Source organism: Labeo rohita, chromosome 22 (assembly GCF_022985175.1).
Source record: "Labeo rohita strain BAU-BD-2019 chromosome 22, IGBB_LRoh.1.0, whole genome shotgun sequence".
In the NCBI taxonomy this organism is placed as follows: Eukaryota; Metazoa; Chordata; class Actinopteri; order Cypriniformes; family Cyprinidae; genus Labeo; species Labeo rohita.
Window position 1 is genome coordinate 8,093,598 of NC_066890.1, and position 19,366 is coordinate 8,112,963.

Consider the following 19,366-nt stretch of genomic DNA (forward strand, 5'->3'; position numbering starts at 1 on the left):
CATACTTTTTAAGCACAAAAGCTTGTGTAGCACAGGCTCTGGGATGCACGTCTACGGGTCGTTCTTGAACGATTCGTTCATTTTGAATGAATCTTTAATGTGACTCAGGAAGAACGAGTCGTCTCGGGGAGTGATTCGTTCAGTCGTGCATGCACAACATCGTATTAGGTTCTGTACTGGAATTAGTCCACCTGTTTCGAGTCTTCGGGTTTTTCAAGTGATTCGTTCATCTTATGGGGCTGTCACATGATGCTGATTTTGCTAAAATGAACGAAATGACTCAAAAAAAAAAAAAATCACTCATTTTGCTGAACGAGACTCAAACGTCTGAGTCGGTAAAATGATCCGAACTTCCCATCACTACTACGAATCACGTCGTCGAATCACCACAAGTTCATCGTCTGTGTGCTCCGGCTCAAAAAGGTAGAGTATGTCGAAAAAACTCCATCTTATTTTCTCCTACAACTTTAGAATCGTCCGACATCGTTGTAGCTTTTTGTTTGTAAACAGTGTTTGACTTACTTGCACTTTCTTAGTCTTTGCGCGTTCGCTTTGTAAACACTGGGTCTGTAGTTCCGTGTGACCTTTTGACGTGATTCGATAGTACTTGAACGCGCATCCTAGAGCCTGTGCTACCAGGCTTTTGTGCTTAAAAAGTACAAAAAATTTTATTTTCCGAAAAAAATTAGTGATCGTTTCACTAGATAAGACCCTTCATCTTCGACTGGGATTGTTTAGAGCCTTTGAAGCTGCATTTAAACTACATTTTGGAAGTTCAAAATCGGGGCACCAATGAAGTCCATTATATGGAGAAAAATCCTGAAATGTTTTTCTCAAAAACCATAATTTCTTGACGACTGAAGAAAGAAAGACATGAACATCTTGGATGACAAGGGGGTGAGTACATTATTTGTAAATTGTTCTGGAAGTGGACTTCTTTTTTAACGTTCATCAGCTGGAAAGAAAACCGTGTTATCGTTATATTAGTGATGAGAAATCTGCTATTCTTTTAAAATGATCTTTATCGTTATAGTTATTGTCCTTGGTGTGAACGGACCTTTAATGTAAGTTATATAACCAGCTCATGAACACAATGCAGGGAGTTAAACACTAACTGTACCAATCAATCACCAGCGTTTATCAGTAAGTAGTTATATCATAATTAATTATCTTCATGTTGTTCCAAATCCATATGACTTCGGTTTTGTTGAAAAAAAGGACAAATGTTTAGCTCAGTGTTTGCACTGCTCTTTTACACACAGGTTACAAGCAATCCAATAACCTCCATGACTCAGGTGTTTTATTTTTTACAAGGAACAGACGTCACCTACTGTAATATAATGAAATATCTGTGATGTAAATGTCTGTAATGTCTGTAAAATGTATTTTGTACTGTTTTGTCAGAATACAAGGTTGCGTTTGAACGGATGTCAGTGAAGAAAGATGCTGATTGGCTCCAAGCTGCAGTTACAACATCTACCAGCAGAGACTAACTAACTGATGCTAATCAGCTCAGCCTTGCAGTATGTATTGTGTACAACATTTAGCAAAAATGCTTTATTCCACAATATGCAACATAATTTATATATTATTATTAATTAAATACATTAAAATATTAAATAATTATACCAAATATTTTTGTGCTTATATATATATATATATATATATATGTGCTTGGACACAGAGCTCTGTGAACAGCCTCTTTTGCAATGACCTTTTGTGTCTTTCCCTCCTTGTGCAAGGTGTCAATGGTTGTCTTTTGGACAACTGTCAAATCAGCAGTCTTCCCCATGATTGTGTAGCCTACAGAACTAAACTGAGAGACCATTTAAAGGCCTTTGCAGGTGTTTTGAGTTCATTAGCTGATTAGAGTGTGGCACCAGGTGTCTTCAATACTGAACCTTTTCAAAATATTCTAATTTTCTGAGATACTGAATTTGGGGTTTTCATTAGTTGTCAGTTATAATCATCAAAATTAAAAGAAATAAACACTTGAAATATATCAGTCTGTGTGAACAATAATTTAATTAAAGTTGTAGCACAATACATTTGTGAGACCACAGTGAAACCCTTGCGTGTGAGGTTGCATAACTCATGTTTTTCCACATGCTGTTTATTTTGTTGAACCGTAATGTCCAGTATAGCTTGTATGTCCTGTGTTCGTCTAAGCTGCTGAAAACCAGACAAAAAGTTTCTATCCTTGAACAAAAGCTACTATTACATGAGTAATAACTAATTGGCCCGTGCTGATCTCTTTACGTAAGCGTGCCGGGCGTTTTCGCTCAGTCAGTGCCGAAATATTGACTGGAAATGAAATGATTAACAAGTTGAGCACATTCCAAAACAGATCTGATCTTGAACTTTTTAGGTTTATGTCAAACTATAACACTGTCGAGTTTATTCTCTAGGTGTGTGAGAGAGAGTGAGAGACAAAATGTGGTTGTGTGGGCTGTTGATCTACATGGATTTTACTTGGAAGCTGAAGGGGAGAAGGCGGGAAAATCCCTGCATACTTATGCAAATCAGTGTGATGAAATCATAATGGGAGCGACAGGATGTGGGCGGAGCTTCGCGATCACATGTTCTGCACAGAAACCAGCCTCTCACACACTCACACAGTGCAGAAACCACATAACTTACACTAAATCTTCATTCTAACACAACTAACAAACACAAATGGTAAAAAGATGTTTGTTATACAGTAAATGAAAAATATTAAGGAACGTCTGCGCATATTTACAGGTTGTGCGAGTCAGTGTTGCCTAAAGCTTATTAAAATCACTTTCTTAGAAAAAATGTATGAAAAAATTTAGAAAAATATGTTTTAATTCTAGAACTTGTCTTAGTTTGTGCATGAGTCTGACTCAGTAATCCAGTTTTTCTGCTGCTGTTGTTTAGTTCGCTTTACAGTCTGACCTGGTTAGTCATGTGACTGCAACGGTTTATGTTGTTTAATGAATCATTTTATTTACAGGGCATAAATTACTCAGCAGAAACACCCAAACACACCAACAATCCTGAAACGTTTTTCACAATTCATAATTAATATTAAATACAGTTTCATTCTTGTTAAAATAATATTTTATAATTGTAATTGTATATAATACATGTATTATTTTTAATTATATTTATTTTGTAGGGTTTTTTTTTTGTTTACAGTAAGTTAAAACACAAATGTTAATTATAATTATTATGCATTTTCATTTATTGTTTGTGTATTTAAAATGATATAAAAGTGAATGTTTGGCGCATTAGTATGTCATGCTCTAAAATTTTGAGTAATGATACTGCACACTTGTTTTTCTTTTGACATAAATATCATATCACACACACTGACCACCACAGTTTCCAGAGAACTCTGGAAGAATGTGACGTTTCAAACAAACAAGACTCAACAGGCGTTGAGAGGTGCTGGTGAGCGCAGTAAACACACACATGAGCTCTTATCTGATGCCTGTCATAAATCAGCATCTAACAAACTCTTTTCTGTTTCATGCACTTTAGTCACACTCAGCAGAGGTCAGTTCATGATAGTTTTACCCGAAAGAGAAACCTAAGCATTTAGTGCAGCTTGCAGCAATGTTGTGAATGAAAAATAAGCTTTAAATCATCGAAATGCATCATGCATTGAATGCAGCTGTCAGATAGTGGCAGAATGAGGCCGCAGGCGAAGCCGCCAATGATTTTAATGCAGATTCCAACTCTCTTTCGGGCTAGGCTTATCGAAAAACATTCTTGACCTGAATAATTCTTGTACCGGTAACTTCAGCCATGACAAAAGAGCCTTTAGGAGTGTACAGAGAATGTTAGTCATGAGAGTCAAACTGACAAAGCGCCTGATGTTTACCCTGCGCATAGTTTTGTGTATTGTTCAAAACTGAAAGTATACCAGTGCGCACCTGAAACACACCTGAAGTTCACTTGAATTAGGTTATGTGCTACGCAAATTAATTATATTAACACTTGTCACTTTTTTTTTTAACTTGAAACCCCATAATAACACACTAGAAGTGATTCAGGAGTGAAACTACTCTATTTAGTAACTGAGGATCAAGTCATCCGAGATGGTTTGTTGGATTCTAGTGTAAAATAAGTCCAGTTCAAGACCATCTGATTAAACGTCTCGGATGACTGTAATTCCAGGGTAGTTTGAAGTGTTTTCAAACTCATAAACTGTGTTTTCTGCAGCTCTCACAGGTATTAAATGATGTGTGTGTGAGATTATCCAATTCAAAGACTGTTTGCTGCTTTGAATTCGGACGACGGTTCTCAGTTTCTGTCTTGTTCAGCTCTATTTGCATGTGGATCCAAAAATTCAAATGCGACGTGTGTATTTGAATGCCGGACCTCTAAAAAACAGTTGCTTTGTGCTCTAAAATGCAAAACTAAACCTGCTATGAAAAATGCGATCAAGTGCAAGCAAAGGTCAAACTGCATCAAATGCATCTTTTGGAAATTCTAGGTTGAATGTCTGACAAGAGCACTCACATGGGCATTTGAAGAATTTGTGGCAAATTGTATTTGCATTCACATTCAACCTAAGGAGAATTGACTTCATACATCCACAAAAAAGTCCAGCGTAGACTTCAAGCCTGATGAAGAAACGTGTTGGAATTCATGTTGAAGAAAAAATCAGCTGAATCATTCTGTTGATTTGCAGTGAAATTTGACCTGCATTTTTAGCCTGTTTACACTTTACGCATCTATGATGCGTAAAAATAGCATGCGCCCCACATTCTGCTGCATATTTGTTTTGAACTTCACACGAAAGAGTTGCGTTTCAACACATCTGTGATCTACGATAAGGAGGCTTGAGCAAATTGAGCAATTATAAAGTAAATGTTGAAATAAGAGTGGGATGTAGTCCAGGAGGGTGAGGCACAAATGCAAGATAAATGGCTTTTAATCAGAAATTTTATTTAGAAAAGGCTTATACAAAAAAAAAATAGCAAATATATGCCATACATAATAGTTATTGTTTCTGAGAGGCAAACCTCATACATATTATTCAGTGACTTAACAAATCACAGAAAAATTGAGCAGAATCTTCAATGATATATCTGATTTGTACTCGATTGACAAGTATTACAAAGAATATTTAGTTTTACATACATTTACATACAGTAGAACAATTATCAATCAGTACAGCAGATCATTATGAACGTTACACACACTTCATACCACCGACGTGTTCTTCCATTAGTCTGCTCTGACACATAGTTTAACAGTTACTTACACATGAAACTTCATTTCCCAATACCAAGAGGCTTTACAAAGCTTTACATTGTCTCACAGTTCAACAATTGTGAAGAACAAGTGTTTACATAGAGTCTTTAAGTGGTGTAGCAATACTATCTGATCCAGGCCACGCCCGCGTGGCGTCTCGAACCAGACTAAGTGCTACTTTTACCGGTTCATAAAACCTACTTTAGCCAAAACACTGGCTTACAGTTTCTGCGAAACCTTTTCCCTCTGGGAAGAGTGTGTTTCTAAAGAGAGGATCTTCAGAGCAACCAATCTCCGCCTTAAGTTCCTCATTAGCAGGAGCCCAAAGTCTCTACGCTTGACTGAAAGCGGCCTTCTTTCACTGAGTCCGCTTCAATATCCGGTCTCCTCTATCCTCCAACCGGTGGAGTTCTTCCCGAACTTGTAGACGAGCCTGCGTCCGTCCACTCGCTCCAGAATCTCCCGTTTGTAGTAATACCTGTAGGAAAGAGCAAGCGTTCTGATTATTTTGCTGTCCTAGCATCCACCGGGACAAATCCTCCCACCCCCACCCCAAAACTCATGCATCTTTTACCTCATGGCTCTGCTGAGCTTCTCATAAGTCATGCTGCTGTTCTTCTTCTTCTGCCCCCAGAGCTGAGCAACAGCCTCGGACTTCAAGAACTTGAAGACGCCATCTCTGCGGTCCTCCCATTTCATCAGACCTTGGTTCTGCTCCGGGTGAATCAGAATGTCCCGGATGAACTCCCAAAGGTGGGTTCCTCTTGGAGCTGCAATGGAGCAAGAATCTGGTTTAGTATGGATGATCATTACCTACTTGATCTTGAGCATGAGGTACCTCTTAGCTAGAGTTCTGTGTACTCACCATGTTTGCTTTTCTTAGACTGAATGAAGTGCTCATATCCCTCACTATCCCTGGGCTTTGGGGGTCGGCCCCTGCCTCTCTTTTTTGTCTCTACTGACTCTTGTTTCACAAAGTTCTCTGTGGAAAAGAAACACAGTCAAACGTTAGATGACTATGTTTATGTCTTTTGGGATCAATCTACTGGTGGTTTTCAGACCTGCTCCTTGAGGATCACCTTCTTGCAGAGTTTGGTTTCAAGCTGCTTGCCAATGCCAAGTAAACCTGAAGACCTTGATTAGCTGGTTCAGGTGTGTTTGGCTAAGCATGCAACTAGGTTCTGCAAGTAGGCGTCCCTCTAGGAGCAGAATTGGAGGTGAAGAATCAAAGGAACTTACTGGTGCTGGTGGAGTAAGGCATCTCTGAGTATTCGGGGTCTGAGTCGCTGCTGTTGGACTCGGGTGAGCTTGGGTTCAGGAAGCTGCCTACAAAAAACATACCAAAGAAAAGAGCGTTCAGACTTTTGGAGAACTTTGGGATGCTTGACCCTAATGGAGTAGTAGAGTTTAGCAGGCACACGTACCAGTGTTTGAACTCTGGAAACTCTCAGTTAGAGAGTCATAGCCATGGTCACTCTCTGGAGTCAGCTGGCTGGTGTACTCATCAAAGTAACTGTAGGTGTTCTCCGTATTGTCTGCGTGAACAGAAGTCCAAGTGTTATTTCAAGTATGCATGGTGGGATACTGCTTCCTGTGGTTGCAAAAAGTGGAACTTGCATCTCACCTGTTGGGATTGAGGCCTGGACCACCACTGTTTCCAGCAGTGGACCGAGGCTTGGTCCATGGATGTAAGGAAATGAGTTCTGCAGTATGTTGTCCAGTAAATCTAATTCGGATTCACTCAGACCGGTCTCTGACAGGTCAGTAGCTGCAGACACAAACAAATCAAGAGTGTTATTGCATTCAAGCACCAAAGATTTAGAATATTTAAACAAACAGCTTTCCGTCCATGTTGCTCACCATATCTGGCCTTTTGGCTCTCCAGACTGTGGTGAAGCTGTTCGCCAAGCACCAGTCCGAACATGTTCATCAAGGTTTCCTTGGACATTGTGCACAGCGTGACGCCGTCCATGTCGCAGTAGTTCATATTCAGCAGACTGGCGTCAAACCTGCTCTCCTCCACGTGAAACCCGATCCACTCCAGAACATTCTGCCTGGTCCACATCTGTGGGTTCACCTGGTCCCAGGAGCCTGCCGGAGAACAGGTTCAAAGTATGTTTAGCCCTCACCATATGACAGGTCAGCACCTGAGATCACCCCCCCCCCCATTAACAATAGAAGAATACCCGCTCAGGTTTACTGTCTCCAGGGCCAGAACTACTGTTGTGTGTTTAACTATCTGTTGTGTTGACACCCCCGTAGGTTTTGATCACAGTGTCAACAATGACTGCTTTGGCCAAAAGACCATAAAGAAAGCATTCCTGCGCGTCTACCACAGGCCAAGTTAAACATTGCCTCGGTTAATGATTTTAAGAGTCAGAAAGTGAGGTCAGACTGCAGGGATGAGAGATTATCAGCGTGTCTGGGCTCTCAGGTTGGGTGATGGGAACCAACTTAAGCAGGCAATTCTTTAGAGGTATGATGCAGAACTCTTACCCATTGTGCTGTTACTGTTGAAGGTGATCTCGGAGAGATGTGGTGATCTGCCCATTGGCACTGTCGTGCTCAACATGTTGGGCTGCGATTCAGATGGGTACAGGTTGGCAATTGCATTGTTGAGAATTAGACTAAGATCGGTTGACGCCATCGAGAATTCTGCGAGAGAAGAAACAATATCAGTTGAAGTTCATCCAAAGTATGTTCTTGCTTGGAAGGTAGTGATTTAAAAGGCAAATTATTTACCAGTTGTGGTAGCCGAAGGCAGCTTGGTTTCCAGATAAAATCCCAGTGCAAGAGTTAAAGTAATAATCCAGTCAGTAAGGCTTTGTTGTTCACTGTTAAGAGTATCAGAAGCTTTTCTGAAGCACCTGTTGCTTCAGGATGAATTTATAGGGTGCGAGAATGGGCAAAGGGGGCGTGGACAGGTAAGTTACAAGAGGAGGCGTGACCAGGTGAGCATATTCTCCTGGGAGGGGGAATTCCAGCGAATCTCTCTCTCCTTGCGCTCGCTCAGCCACTCTCCCCTTTTGTTTTTTCTTCCTGAGAATAGCTTTTCAGACCTTGAAACGTGAACCTGAAACATGACAAGGCAGCCAACATACACTGAGAGATAAACGCGAGCAAATACTATGTCACTCGCGCTCTTTCCACAGCAGTTCACACTTACACACACACTAACCCATTCTCTCAACTATTCCTGTAGGGATGAAGTCATTTCTGTCAATATTTACTGTGTGTGTATGTATGTGTAACTATATAACAGGTTTCGGTTTGCTGCAGGACTGATTGGTGTTTCTCTGTGTGTGTTTTGGGTCGTCACACACGGCTGAGTGCTTTCGAAATAGATGTAGGTGATGGTAAACACCATTCTGTTGTTGTGGATTAAGCTCATAATGACAGCGAGTGATGTAAGCATTTTCAATGTGTGTTTGCGCTCGTTTTGTGTACCACGTAGACTAAATACCACCATATAGGTATGGTAATCATTAATTACCACGCATAGATGCACAGGCCTTTTCCGTTTCTATTTTTGTGCAATTTGCTAAAAATAGCAGTTCATCATGTGATCCAGATTTAGATGTTTCCAAGTTATTTGCTTCACATTTTCCCTCCCCTCACAACTGAAGCACTTTTTCCGTTCTTGGCGACGTCACCTTGATAAACGCTGGAGGAAAGATGTCTTGGAATGCACATGAACAGGTTTGGATGAAGATAAACGATTCCTGAGACGGCAAGACTTTCCATACGCGGAGGCGTCTGTCACCCCGTCACTGCCACCCACCGCTTGGTCTAGGCTTGCATCATGTTGATTGAACACTTAATAGAGGAGAAAGTGTGAACGCATCTATCAGTCATGAGAGTTTGTAGGTTGATAATTCTTGAAAAAACACTCCTCGTTGTTTAAACAAGATCCTCACTAATATAACTTAAGAAGCCTGGGTGGTTTTCCTAAGAACTTGCTGCTGATGTGATCAAATAGAGATGCTCTTGTTTTTAGACTTGAGACGCTTCATTGGCTCACTTCGGCAGAAGTGAGATACGATCATAAATAAATACAATCAGCTGCGTGGGATAGAGGGAGAAACAACATTAGTTCAGTATTATAAAGGTCATGTTTTAAAAGGTCACGTTTAACGCATGTTTTCACAGAGGTATTCATCTCCTGAGGTCATGATGAGCTATTCTTTTAGCTGTAGAGAACCAAATCAGACGAAACCTCTTTACGTCACTACTTACCATTAGATGAATGATTCATAATTAAATATTAAACTTAGTTTAAAGCCATCATGACTAACTTCATATAAAAATGCTAAAAAAGTTCTCACGATGACTTTGAATTACAGTGTTTTGTTGCACATAGAAATTTCCAAACGTTGTCGGTAAAGGGTTGGTTAGGGTTTGGTTTGAGTTATAGTAATCATAATTAGCTTAAATTAAAACAGCAGGAGTCATTGGGAAGTCCCAGTCGTGATGACAAACACTAGTCTGTCTGTGTTTCTCGCTCCGCTTGGGGTCTGTTATATATTCACCACATCTAGTTAAGCATGAAGGTCAGTGTGACAGCGAGGAATTCCTTCTGTCCACTTCCCAAAGTTATTAACTACTCCATGCTCCATTAATAGGCTAGTTAATGTAGTTAATATGAGCTGAACACAGTCTCATTAATGTGAAAGTTCTGCCACCATGTGGAGAGATCTGGGAACTGCAACTACATTAAACAGCTGGTCTCAAAGTACCATGGTACTATCATGTTTTTTGGACAAGTTCCTTGGTATTTTTAGACTTATAAAAAAGTACCAGGAGGTATCAATGGTGCTACCATGGTTTGTTTTATTAACATAACCACAATATTATTGGAAATACCCCGAAATACCATGTAAATACCATGGTAAATCAATTTGGGTTTTATTTTAAAGAACATTTTTTATATATACACATGCATACACACATTATATCCCGATTTCGCTAACTCGCGGCTAATATTTGTAACCATAGCGACACGTACCGATAATAAACAGCGTAAAATGCGTATTAAGCAGATCATTTACATTTACACGCTATTTCAGGCGTTCTCGCTGCTTTTATCCACTTACGTCATGTTGTTTATAATTCTATAAAGCTTCGCTATATAACGGTTTGGTTTGAAGTAGGCTAGCTTTAAAGAAAACCGTGAAACCTTTACAGTAAATAAGATAAAGGCGAACTTTAATCTCATATCTGTCCTCAACCTACACACTGTTTGTACAAGGACACAATGCCAATGTTTGCTTACATTTTCATCGCCTCAAGAGAATGACAGCTCTTACACCAATGACTGACAGACGTTTATCAGGTAAAGCGCGCGCTTCACGCCGTACGTGTAAACAGTCATGTGAAAAAGTTTGGACACCCTGTTGAATTCCACGGTTTTCCGTATCAGGACATCATTAAAAAAAAAACTGGTCCTTGGCTGTTCTTAAAATTTCGAAAATGAAACCTTAGATGAACAAAAACACATGGGAAATTGCACCGTGTCATTATTTACTGAACAAAAATAAAGCCAAAATGGAAAAGCCATGTGTGACAAAGTTAGGACACCCTTACTGTTAACATTGGAATTAAGAGGGTAAATAACAGTCAAGCACTGATAATTAAAAACCTTTGATGAACTGATCATCATCAGTCTGAGTGCCTCTATAAAAGCATAAGCTTTGTCAGTTTGCTGGTCTGGAGACTTCAGGTGTGTGTTAACACAATGCCAAGGAGGTAAGACATCAGCAATCATCTTAGAGAAGCAATTGTTGCTGCCATCAATCTCCATTTCCATTCCAAACAATCTGACGTTTATTCAGTAAAACAGACACCTCTCCTTCCAGGAGTGGACGTCCCAGAAAATTCACCCCAAAATCAGACCGTGTAAAGCTCAGAGGAACGCCAGACAACCCAAGAACTACAGCTCAGACTCTACAGGCCTCAGTTAACTTGTTAAATGATAAAGTTCATGACAATACCATTAGAAAAATATGGGACAAAAATGACATGTTTGGAAGGATTGGCAGAAGAAAGCTTCATTACAGCACAGTTTAGGTCTGCAAAGTTGCATCTGAAGAAAACACAAGTCTTCTAGAATAATGTCCTTTGAACAGACGAGACCGAAGTGGAGATGTTTGGCCATAATGCACAGTGAAAACCTAAAGAGCACATCAGCACAAACACCTCATACCAAAAGACAAACATGCTGGAGGAGGGCTGATCATTTTGGGCTTGTTTTGTAGCCACAGGACCTGGACACCTCACAGTCACTGAGTTGGCCATCAACTCCTCTGTATATCAAAGTATTGTAGAGTCAAATGTGAGGGCATCTGTCCGACATCTAATGTTGGGTCAAAATTGGGTCATGCAACAGGACAATGATCCCAAGCACAGCAGCAAATCTACAACAGAATAGATGAAAAGAAAAGAATCAAGGTGTTGCAACAGTCCAGTCCAAGTCCAGAGCTCATCCTGACTCAAATGCTGTGGTGAGAGCTGTGCAAAAGCAAATGCCCACAAACCTCAATAAACTGGAGCAACGCTGAAAAGAAGAGTGGTCCAAATTCCTCCAGAACGATGTGAGAGACTGATAAAGTCACAGAAAATGAACGCTTCAAGTTATTGCTGCTAAAAGTGGATCTACAGGCATTTGACTCATAGGGTGTCCTAACCTTGTCACAAATGGCCTTTCCCTCTTGGCTGTATTTTTTTTAAATAAATAATGACACTGTGTGATATGTCATGTGATGATGTTTATCTGAGGATTTATTTTCCAAATTTTAAGACCTGCCAAGGACCAGATAATTTTTTATTATGTCCCGATACAGAAAACCATGAAATTCAATAGGGTGTCTGAACTTTTTCACATGACTGTATGCGAATGACGTCACTGGCCGCTAGCGTTCCGTTCATGCAGAATTTTCCCCCCACTATAAATCCTTAAAACAAGACAAATGTACTTGAGAATCTTAGTATGTGTGTTGCTTCTCAAGTAAACGTTTCAATGTTTTTATATTTTACAAGACAAAACTGCCTCGTAAAAAAAAATATATATATACTTTTTATCTGGCCGAAATGTATTTAAAAAATATGCTGAATGTTTGTTTAAAATGAAATATTTATTTAGTTTCAGCCTCCATATAACAAAATGTATTTTCATATTTCGGGGACAAGGAAATACATTTGAGTTGGATGGAATAGCCTACTACAGTTATAGCTTTAAAAATATTTAATGTTTACTTTTTTCATGTATTGTTATATTGTTTTTAAAAGATGCCAAGCATGTTCTTTGATGATTTATGTATTAATTTATTTTTAACGTAGGCTATTACATTATTACAGGTTACACAATGTTTTTCTTCAAATGTGACATGTGAATGTGTTTTCCGGGATTGAAATATTTCTAGAGGGTAAAATAGGTTTTTAAAACACTGTTTTAAAAACTATTTTTTACATTTATATTTTAAATATATCCACCTTATTTTTCCCGTAAGAGTGGGCACGGTCATTTGTAAGTTTAATGGGTGTGGCTTCCGGTCTCATCCCCATCATTAAAGCTATTTTTAGCTGTACAAAACAGCTGGTTTTGCTATTGATATTGCAAATTGATGTGTCACACTATATTATTTTAATGTATTATCTTAATTATGAACACAATGGTTTGTAGTGCAAACAGTTTTACCGTTTACCGCACGTTGTTATTCTTCTCGTTAATTTCATAGCAGCTAATGAACCGGAAGTCTCGCTCATATATTTATATATTTTGCTACATATGTTAGCGAATATATTTCTGGCCATTTATTGTAAATATATTTGAAAATACATATTTTTTGCCATGTAAAAACATTTAGCACTTGTTCTGTATTTACATTTGCATGTGTAATAGTGCATTAATGAAAACTCTTAAATATCACAAATGTAAGTCTGGAAATGATGTTGTGATGAAAACATTGGGCAAAACTAAAAATTTTAATCTTTTTGAGCTTCTTCATGCAGATTCCAGCTCTGGATGTTCATGAGGTGCATCATGGGATGCTTTTCACATGTGAAAAAAACAGACTTAAGTAGCACAGGTATATTTGTAGCAATAGCCAAAAATACATTGTATGGGTCAAAGTGATTAATTTTTCTTTTATGCCAAAAATCATTAGGATATTAAGTAAAGATCATGTTCCATGAGGATATTTTGTAAATTTCTTACCATAAATATATCAAAACTTCATTTGGACAACTTTAAAGGGGATTTTCTCAATATTTTGATTTTTTTGCACCCTCAAATTCCAGGTTTTCAAGTAGTCGTATCTCAAACCATAACGTACATCAGTGGAAAGCTTATTTATGCAGCGTTTAGATGATGTATACATCTCAGTTTTAAAAAATTGACCCTTATGACTGGTTTTGTGGTCCAGAGTCACAAATATATTTTGACAGAACTGAAAGAACTGTCTAAACATTTGATTTGCAGTGCACGTATGATGCATGCCTTGTGTTTATCTATCATCTCTATGGCCAGAGGGTCTTTTAATAGAACAGACCGACAGCTGCACACACACAGAGTCTGTACGACCCCTCTATCCTGAGCGGTTGCACTCCACACACACTCCAGTGCTGTTATAAATACTGAGGTGTGTGTGTGTTTTGTGTCTTCAGTTTCAGCGATGGCCGACAGAAAGAGCAGCGGCAGCAGCAGCTCTCGCCTGAGCGCCAGGAGGAAAGAGAGAGCAGAAAATGAGGCCAAGAAAGAGGAGAAAACTCCTAAAGAAGGAGAGAAAGCTGAGGTGAATGGGGCGAACCCGTCGGTGGAGAACGGAGAGGCCGCCACGGCGAACGGAGCCACGGCGAATGGAGAGAACGCGGAGAAACCAGAACCCATGGAACTGCCGCCGTTCGAGATCATCACAGGGTGAGTCTCAAAAAAAAAAAAGACTAGAACATCAGATGAGAGGAAATCAAAGTGGATCCTTCTCTTTATTTACAGTACATTCCAAACTTGTGTGGTTTTCCTTCTTCTGTGAAACACGAGATGTATGATCTTCTGAAAAACATGAAAAACATCATAAAAGCAGTCAATAGTAGTTACTTGTGCATCATAGGTCATAAAACAGTTTTGTTTGAGGAACAGACTCAAGTTTTGCACACAAACTTGCTGAATCACAATCGGTCATGTGACATGTGAGAACCAATGGAGTTGGGATCGCTGACGACTTCTAGCGGAATATATGACAATACATTACACAAATGACGAGATTTAAGGGAATAAAGCATAATTGCTTAATGTGGCTTCAGAAGACCTGAAATATGCTCTTCAAAATAAATCTTCTTCATTGGCATCAGTGGTTCCGTGAAGAACCTTTAACATCCATTGAACATTTCCATTGGACAAAAGGTTCTATGTTTGGATTTTTAAAAGTATTAAGGAAAAAACGGTTCTTTAAAGAACCAAAATTGTTTTTCTGTGGTAATATTATTAGAGCGAGTCCTTATCACATCAATGTCAACAATCTCCTAAACGTTCCATGGAGGAAAGAAAGTCGTACAGGTTTATAATGATATGAGTGTGAGTTTCATTTCCAAGTAAATTAAGTCTGATAATCATCTTCTGGAAAAATGTAAACTCTTAAAAGAACCATTTTTCTAAACATTTGAAAAAATCTTTTGTGCAATGGAAGAAGCTTCATGGATGTTAAAGGTTCTTCAAGGAACCCCCGATGCCAGAAACCTCAATCTGAATCTATTGGGGAATGTGTGAACGTTCAAGCCGAATTCTTGCGTACAGCAGATAAGTCCAACCCAACCCCCACAAGGTCAGTCCTGACAGGCCGTGATGTGTCTCGCTGTCTGCTGTGTGTCGTCTAAAGAACACACTCTTAAAAATAACGCTAGAACTTCCATATGGTACTTCAAAGAACATAATTAGTGTCCAAAAGGACCAACTTAAGAACTCTAAACCATTAAAAATGGTTTTTGGTTCTTGAGGATGTCCATCAGATGGACTTGGAGCTGGAATTACATCTCATTTAGGTATCGGCTTCCCCTTAGATGCTTCTCCTAAAACTCCCAAACAGAAATAAAACAACACAGTCATCATCCAGTAAGCATCTAGCGCTATAAAACGAAAGCGGAGCAGCTCAGATCATTTGATGAGACATGTTTCAATTCAGTACAGGGCTTTTCAATCCAGATATTTTCATTTCTGACTGACGTATTTGAATCTGAATGTGCTTGATAAGCCATCGCTGATGAGTTTGATTCTGTCGACACATTAAGGCTGTGAATTGTTGTGGATCATCTCGCGTAGCAGGTGTTTGTTACAGTTGAATCAGGATCATCTGGCAGCGAACGCACACAATACCTCAAAACCGCCGGTCGGTTCTGTATATGGGTCAGAGTCCAAGAATAAAGTTCTGCCCCCGCCGAGGGTATTTATAACCCTAACAGCCCTTCCATCTGTCAGCCGGTGAAGGAGCTGTTAAAATCAACCACAGAAACCCCCACAGAGGCCGCAGACTAGGGCTGGCTATTGAGACAAATTTCATGATATGATCACAATTCACTTGAACGTATTGATTTGTTTGGATATAGGCAATCAGATGCAGTAAACTATACAATAAACCCTGTCAATTGGTACATTACTATATGAAATTGATTCATAATCAAACACAACAATATTCTACAGTAAAAAGTATTATAATAATGTTTTGATAATATAATTATGTTTTTACTCCAGTTTGTTGTTAAAGTAAAACGTTTAAATAGTGGATGTCATAACTTGTCTTTGTGACGGATTTATTAAAACATGTTAAATATTGGAGAACAGCTAATTTAATGTAACAGGCTAATCTATGTGATTATAAATTTCAATCAAAACACTCGTTTTTTTTTTTTTTTGTTTTTTGCTAGCTTTCGAGTATATTCACTTTTCTGAGGTAAATACGTGATATCATTGAACACAAGCTGTTTTACTGTTTTACTGACGTCTTTCTGCTGTTGAAACGCTGACTAATCGATTACATGAGACGTAATTCACTTCAGTTGAACTGCTTCTTTAATCATACCTTATGCTGTTTTTTGGTGTTTATTTCGTCCTGTAACTGCTGTTAATGCCGAATAGATTATTGTTTACTCGCGCTTCGCGCTGCCGCCTAAACTGACGCGCCACAGCGAAAGAGCGCCAAAACGGTATTGTTAGAATTTCGTGACGGAATTTGAACGCTAATAAAGTAATAAAGCACAATGATTATTGCGATTTATTGGGTGGGAGGCGTGCTACAAATGATCTTTCATTAAGTTTTGTTTATACACTGTTCATTTATGAACGATTGAAAGACTCGGGAGGTAAACATTTATGTTCCTTATGAACGATCTCTGGCCGCATTATAATGATTCCTAATAAATTAATAAAACTGAAGGAGAAAGTCAGCAAAATGATATGATCCTTACATCATCACTCATAATCTTAAAACTGCATAGACCCATTCTTGGGATTTAAGAATCAGAATTGGGTTAATCAAAATCAAGAAATAATATTATGAAATATTTTTTTCTTTACAAAAATTAACTGTGGTTTTACTACAAATACAACCAAAAAAACATAAAAACATGGTTACTATAGTTAAACCATGGTAACTACAAAGTACCCACGGTTTTGCTACACTAACCATAGTTTAACCATGGTATTTGTAGTAAAACTGTGGTTATACAAATGGTAATCAATATGGCAAAACACTTGGTTTCTACAATTTTACTATAATAGAACCATGGTTAATTTTTTGTAAGGGTTCAACCCAGTCCTACCACAGACTCTAGACTGCTAAATAATTTTAATGCACTTTTCATAAGTGAAAATAGCTTGTAATGTGAGAAGGTTCCAGTAGAGGGTGCTGTGTATGTGTTGAATTCATCCTCTTCTGTGTCCACAGGGATCGCATGGACCCGTTTTTTTATAAGTTCCAGTTCAAGAACGTCGAGTACTCGTCCGGCCGTAACAAAACCTTCTTGTGTTACCTGGTGGACCAGGGGCCCGGCGCCAGCGGCCTCCTCAGGGGCTACATCGAAGACGAGCACGCGGGCGGCCATGCCGAGGAGGCCTTCTTCCGGCAGGTCCTGCCTGACTACGACCCCGCCGTCAAATACACCATCACCTGGTACATGTCGTCCAGCCCGTGTGCCGCCTGCGCCGCGAAGCTGGTTGAGATCCTGAAGGCCAGGAAGAGCGTCCGTCTGTCAATCTTCTCAGCGCGGCTCTTCGAGTGGGAGGAGCCTGAAATCCAGGCGGGGCTAAAGGCCCTGGCGGCCGCCGGCTGCAAACTACGTATGATGAAGCCGCTGGATTTCACCTACACCTGGGACACGTTCGTGGAGAACGACGATCAGACATTCGCACCGTGGGAGGACTGCCAGGAGAACTATGAGTACTACCAAGACAAACTGGCTGACATCCTGCAGTGATGTAAGAGACGATCCTCACCAAACAAACACTTACACAAACATATGCAACAGGGGTATTAGTTAATGAATGTTAAAACTATTTTTTTAAAAGAAACCTTGAAATAAAATAAGCTTTAACTGAAAAAACTGAAAAATAAAGTTTTTAACAGAAAAACTACAAAAACACACAACAAAATTACTTAAACTTTAACTATAATTAAAATGAAACTCCAAAATAGAAAAATGTTTATATAATGCACTTGCAACAAAATGCCATATATTTATGTAAAAAAAAAAAAACGGAAAACTTTTTTTTTTTTTTTTACATTTTTCGTAAAAATGTTCTCCTGAAATTTCATTGACCATTAGTGCTTGGTGTTAGCATGTGGCTAAGCTAAACTCATCATGCACAGAAAAGCATAACACACAATTATGGTATTCATGTATGCAGTAGCATTTGAAATTCTCTTATAGTTTTATTAAAATTAAAAAATTTTATTTTTATATTTTCCATTTTCCGATGTAATTTTAGTCATAGTTTTAGTTATTTTGTGGTGATTTTTGTTCGTTTTTTTCTTTCTTTTTTTAGTTAATACTTAAACTAAATTTAAAGTAAATAAAAATAATAAATGTCACTGGAAACTAGTTGAAATAAATCAACTTTTTAAATATTATATCAGTTAATGCTTATTTCAAATAACAAAAATGTGTTTTTTGCGTGCTTTTAGTTTTAGTTAGCTATAACTGTTTTAATGTCAATATTTATGTGCTACTTGTTTTTGTGCTTTTAATTAAGTCTCTCATACAACAAGCAAACTAAAAATATAGCATTTAAACTTAATTTGTCAGTAATAATAAAAATATAGTACATACTTGTTTTTTGAGGGGAATGGTACCATACTTTTGCCAGTTAGTACTAGAGAGTAGCTGTGTTCAGAATAGCATGTTGTCATACTACCGTTTCAGCAAATGTCAGGAGCTTTGAAACGATCCAGACAGCAAACAAAGTTTGTAGTCAGCCGTTTGTGTGTCTGTCTCGGAGTATCTCAAATATCGCACGGATCATTTGACGATTCAGGTCTCATCTCACTTTAGCTTCTGGGTCAGGGTGTTCTGAGGGGGGATTTAAGAAATTGAAACCTATTTTTGTCGATTAAAGCAACTGTTTTTGATCTTTTGCAGGATAGCGAAGGGATATCCGACGAACACTTGTCAGCGAGTGAAGAAGAGAGCGTGTTTGTGTGAATGAGAGAGAAATGCGCGCCAAAAACACTGTTCTGCGTCCGTTATTTGTAATACAAGAATACTGACAGATTCATGTAGTACTTTAATGTTTTCTGTATTTCTGTGAAGTGAAGAGAATTTATACTTTTTAATAATTAGTTTTATGTTTTAATGAGTCACTTCAGTCGCACTTTGTGTGACGTTTCATAGCGTTTTATATTCTGAAGGTCAGCTCCACTTTATTTATCATTTTGTATTCACGCTTGTCCGAGTACAAATTCATACTGAGCACTGTGAAATATGATTTTGTATTAATACGAAGTAAACTGAAAATAACGTTGCAGCTGTATATGAAATAATTGGAAATATTGCGCAAGCAATATATAAATAACATTACATGGGAAACTACCTTCACTATTTTGGAAAACGAATAAAAAATGTGTTGTTCTGTTGTGCTTTGTTTTATGTATTATACACA

General features: G+C 38.6%; 2 protein-coding genes across 2 annotated transcripts; one reads left to right on the top strand and one right to left on the bottom strand.

Moving 5' to 3' along the window:
• Positions 1 to 4,896: 4,896 nt before the first annotated feature.
• elf3 (E74-like factor 3 (ets domain transcription factor, epithelial-specific)) lies at positions 4,897 to 8,073 on the bottom strand. Its single transcript, XM_051095178.1, has 9 exons — positions 7,969 to 8,073; positions 7,723 to 7,881; positions 7,087 to 7,317; positions 6,851 to 6,994; positions 6,651 to 6,761; positions 6,466 to 6,552; positions 6,092 to 6,208; positions 5,801 to 5,996; positions 4,897 to 5,704 (listed from the first exon to the last, which is right to left on the bottom strand). The coding sequence occupies exons 2-9, from the start codon at positions 7,871 to 7,873 to the stop codon at positions 5,599 to 5,601; spliced, it is 1,143 nt and encodes a 380-aa protein (XP_050951135.1). The 5' UTR covers positions 7,874 to 7,881; positions 7,969 to 8,073; the 3' UTR covers positions 4,897 to 5,598.
• Positions 8,074 to 13,806: 5,733 nt separating this feature from the next.
• Positions 13,807 to 19,340, top strand: apobec2a (apolipoprotein B mRNA editing enzyme, catalytic polypeptide-like 2a). The gene is made up of 3 exons (XM_051095179.1): positions 13,807 to 14,140; positions 17,157 to 17,686; positions 18,847 to 19,340. Exons 1-2 carry the CDS (start codon positions 13,896 to 13,898, stop codon positions 17,683 to 17,685), a joined length of 774 nt encoding a protein of 257 aa, XP_050951136.1. The 5' UTR covers positions 13,807 to 13,895; the 3' UTR covers position 17,686; positions 18,847 to 19,340.
• The last annotated feature ends 26 nt before the right edge of the window (positions 19,341 to 19,366 follow it).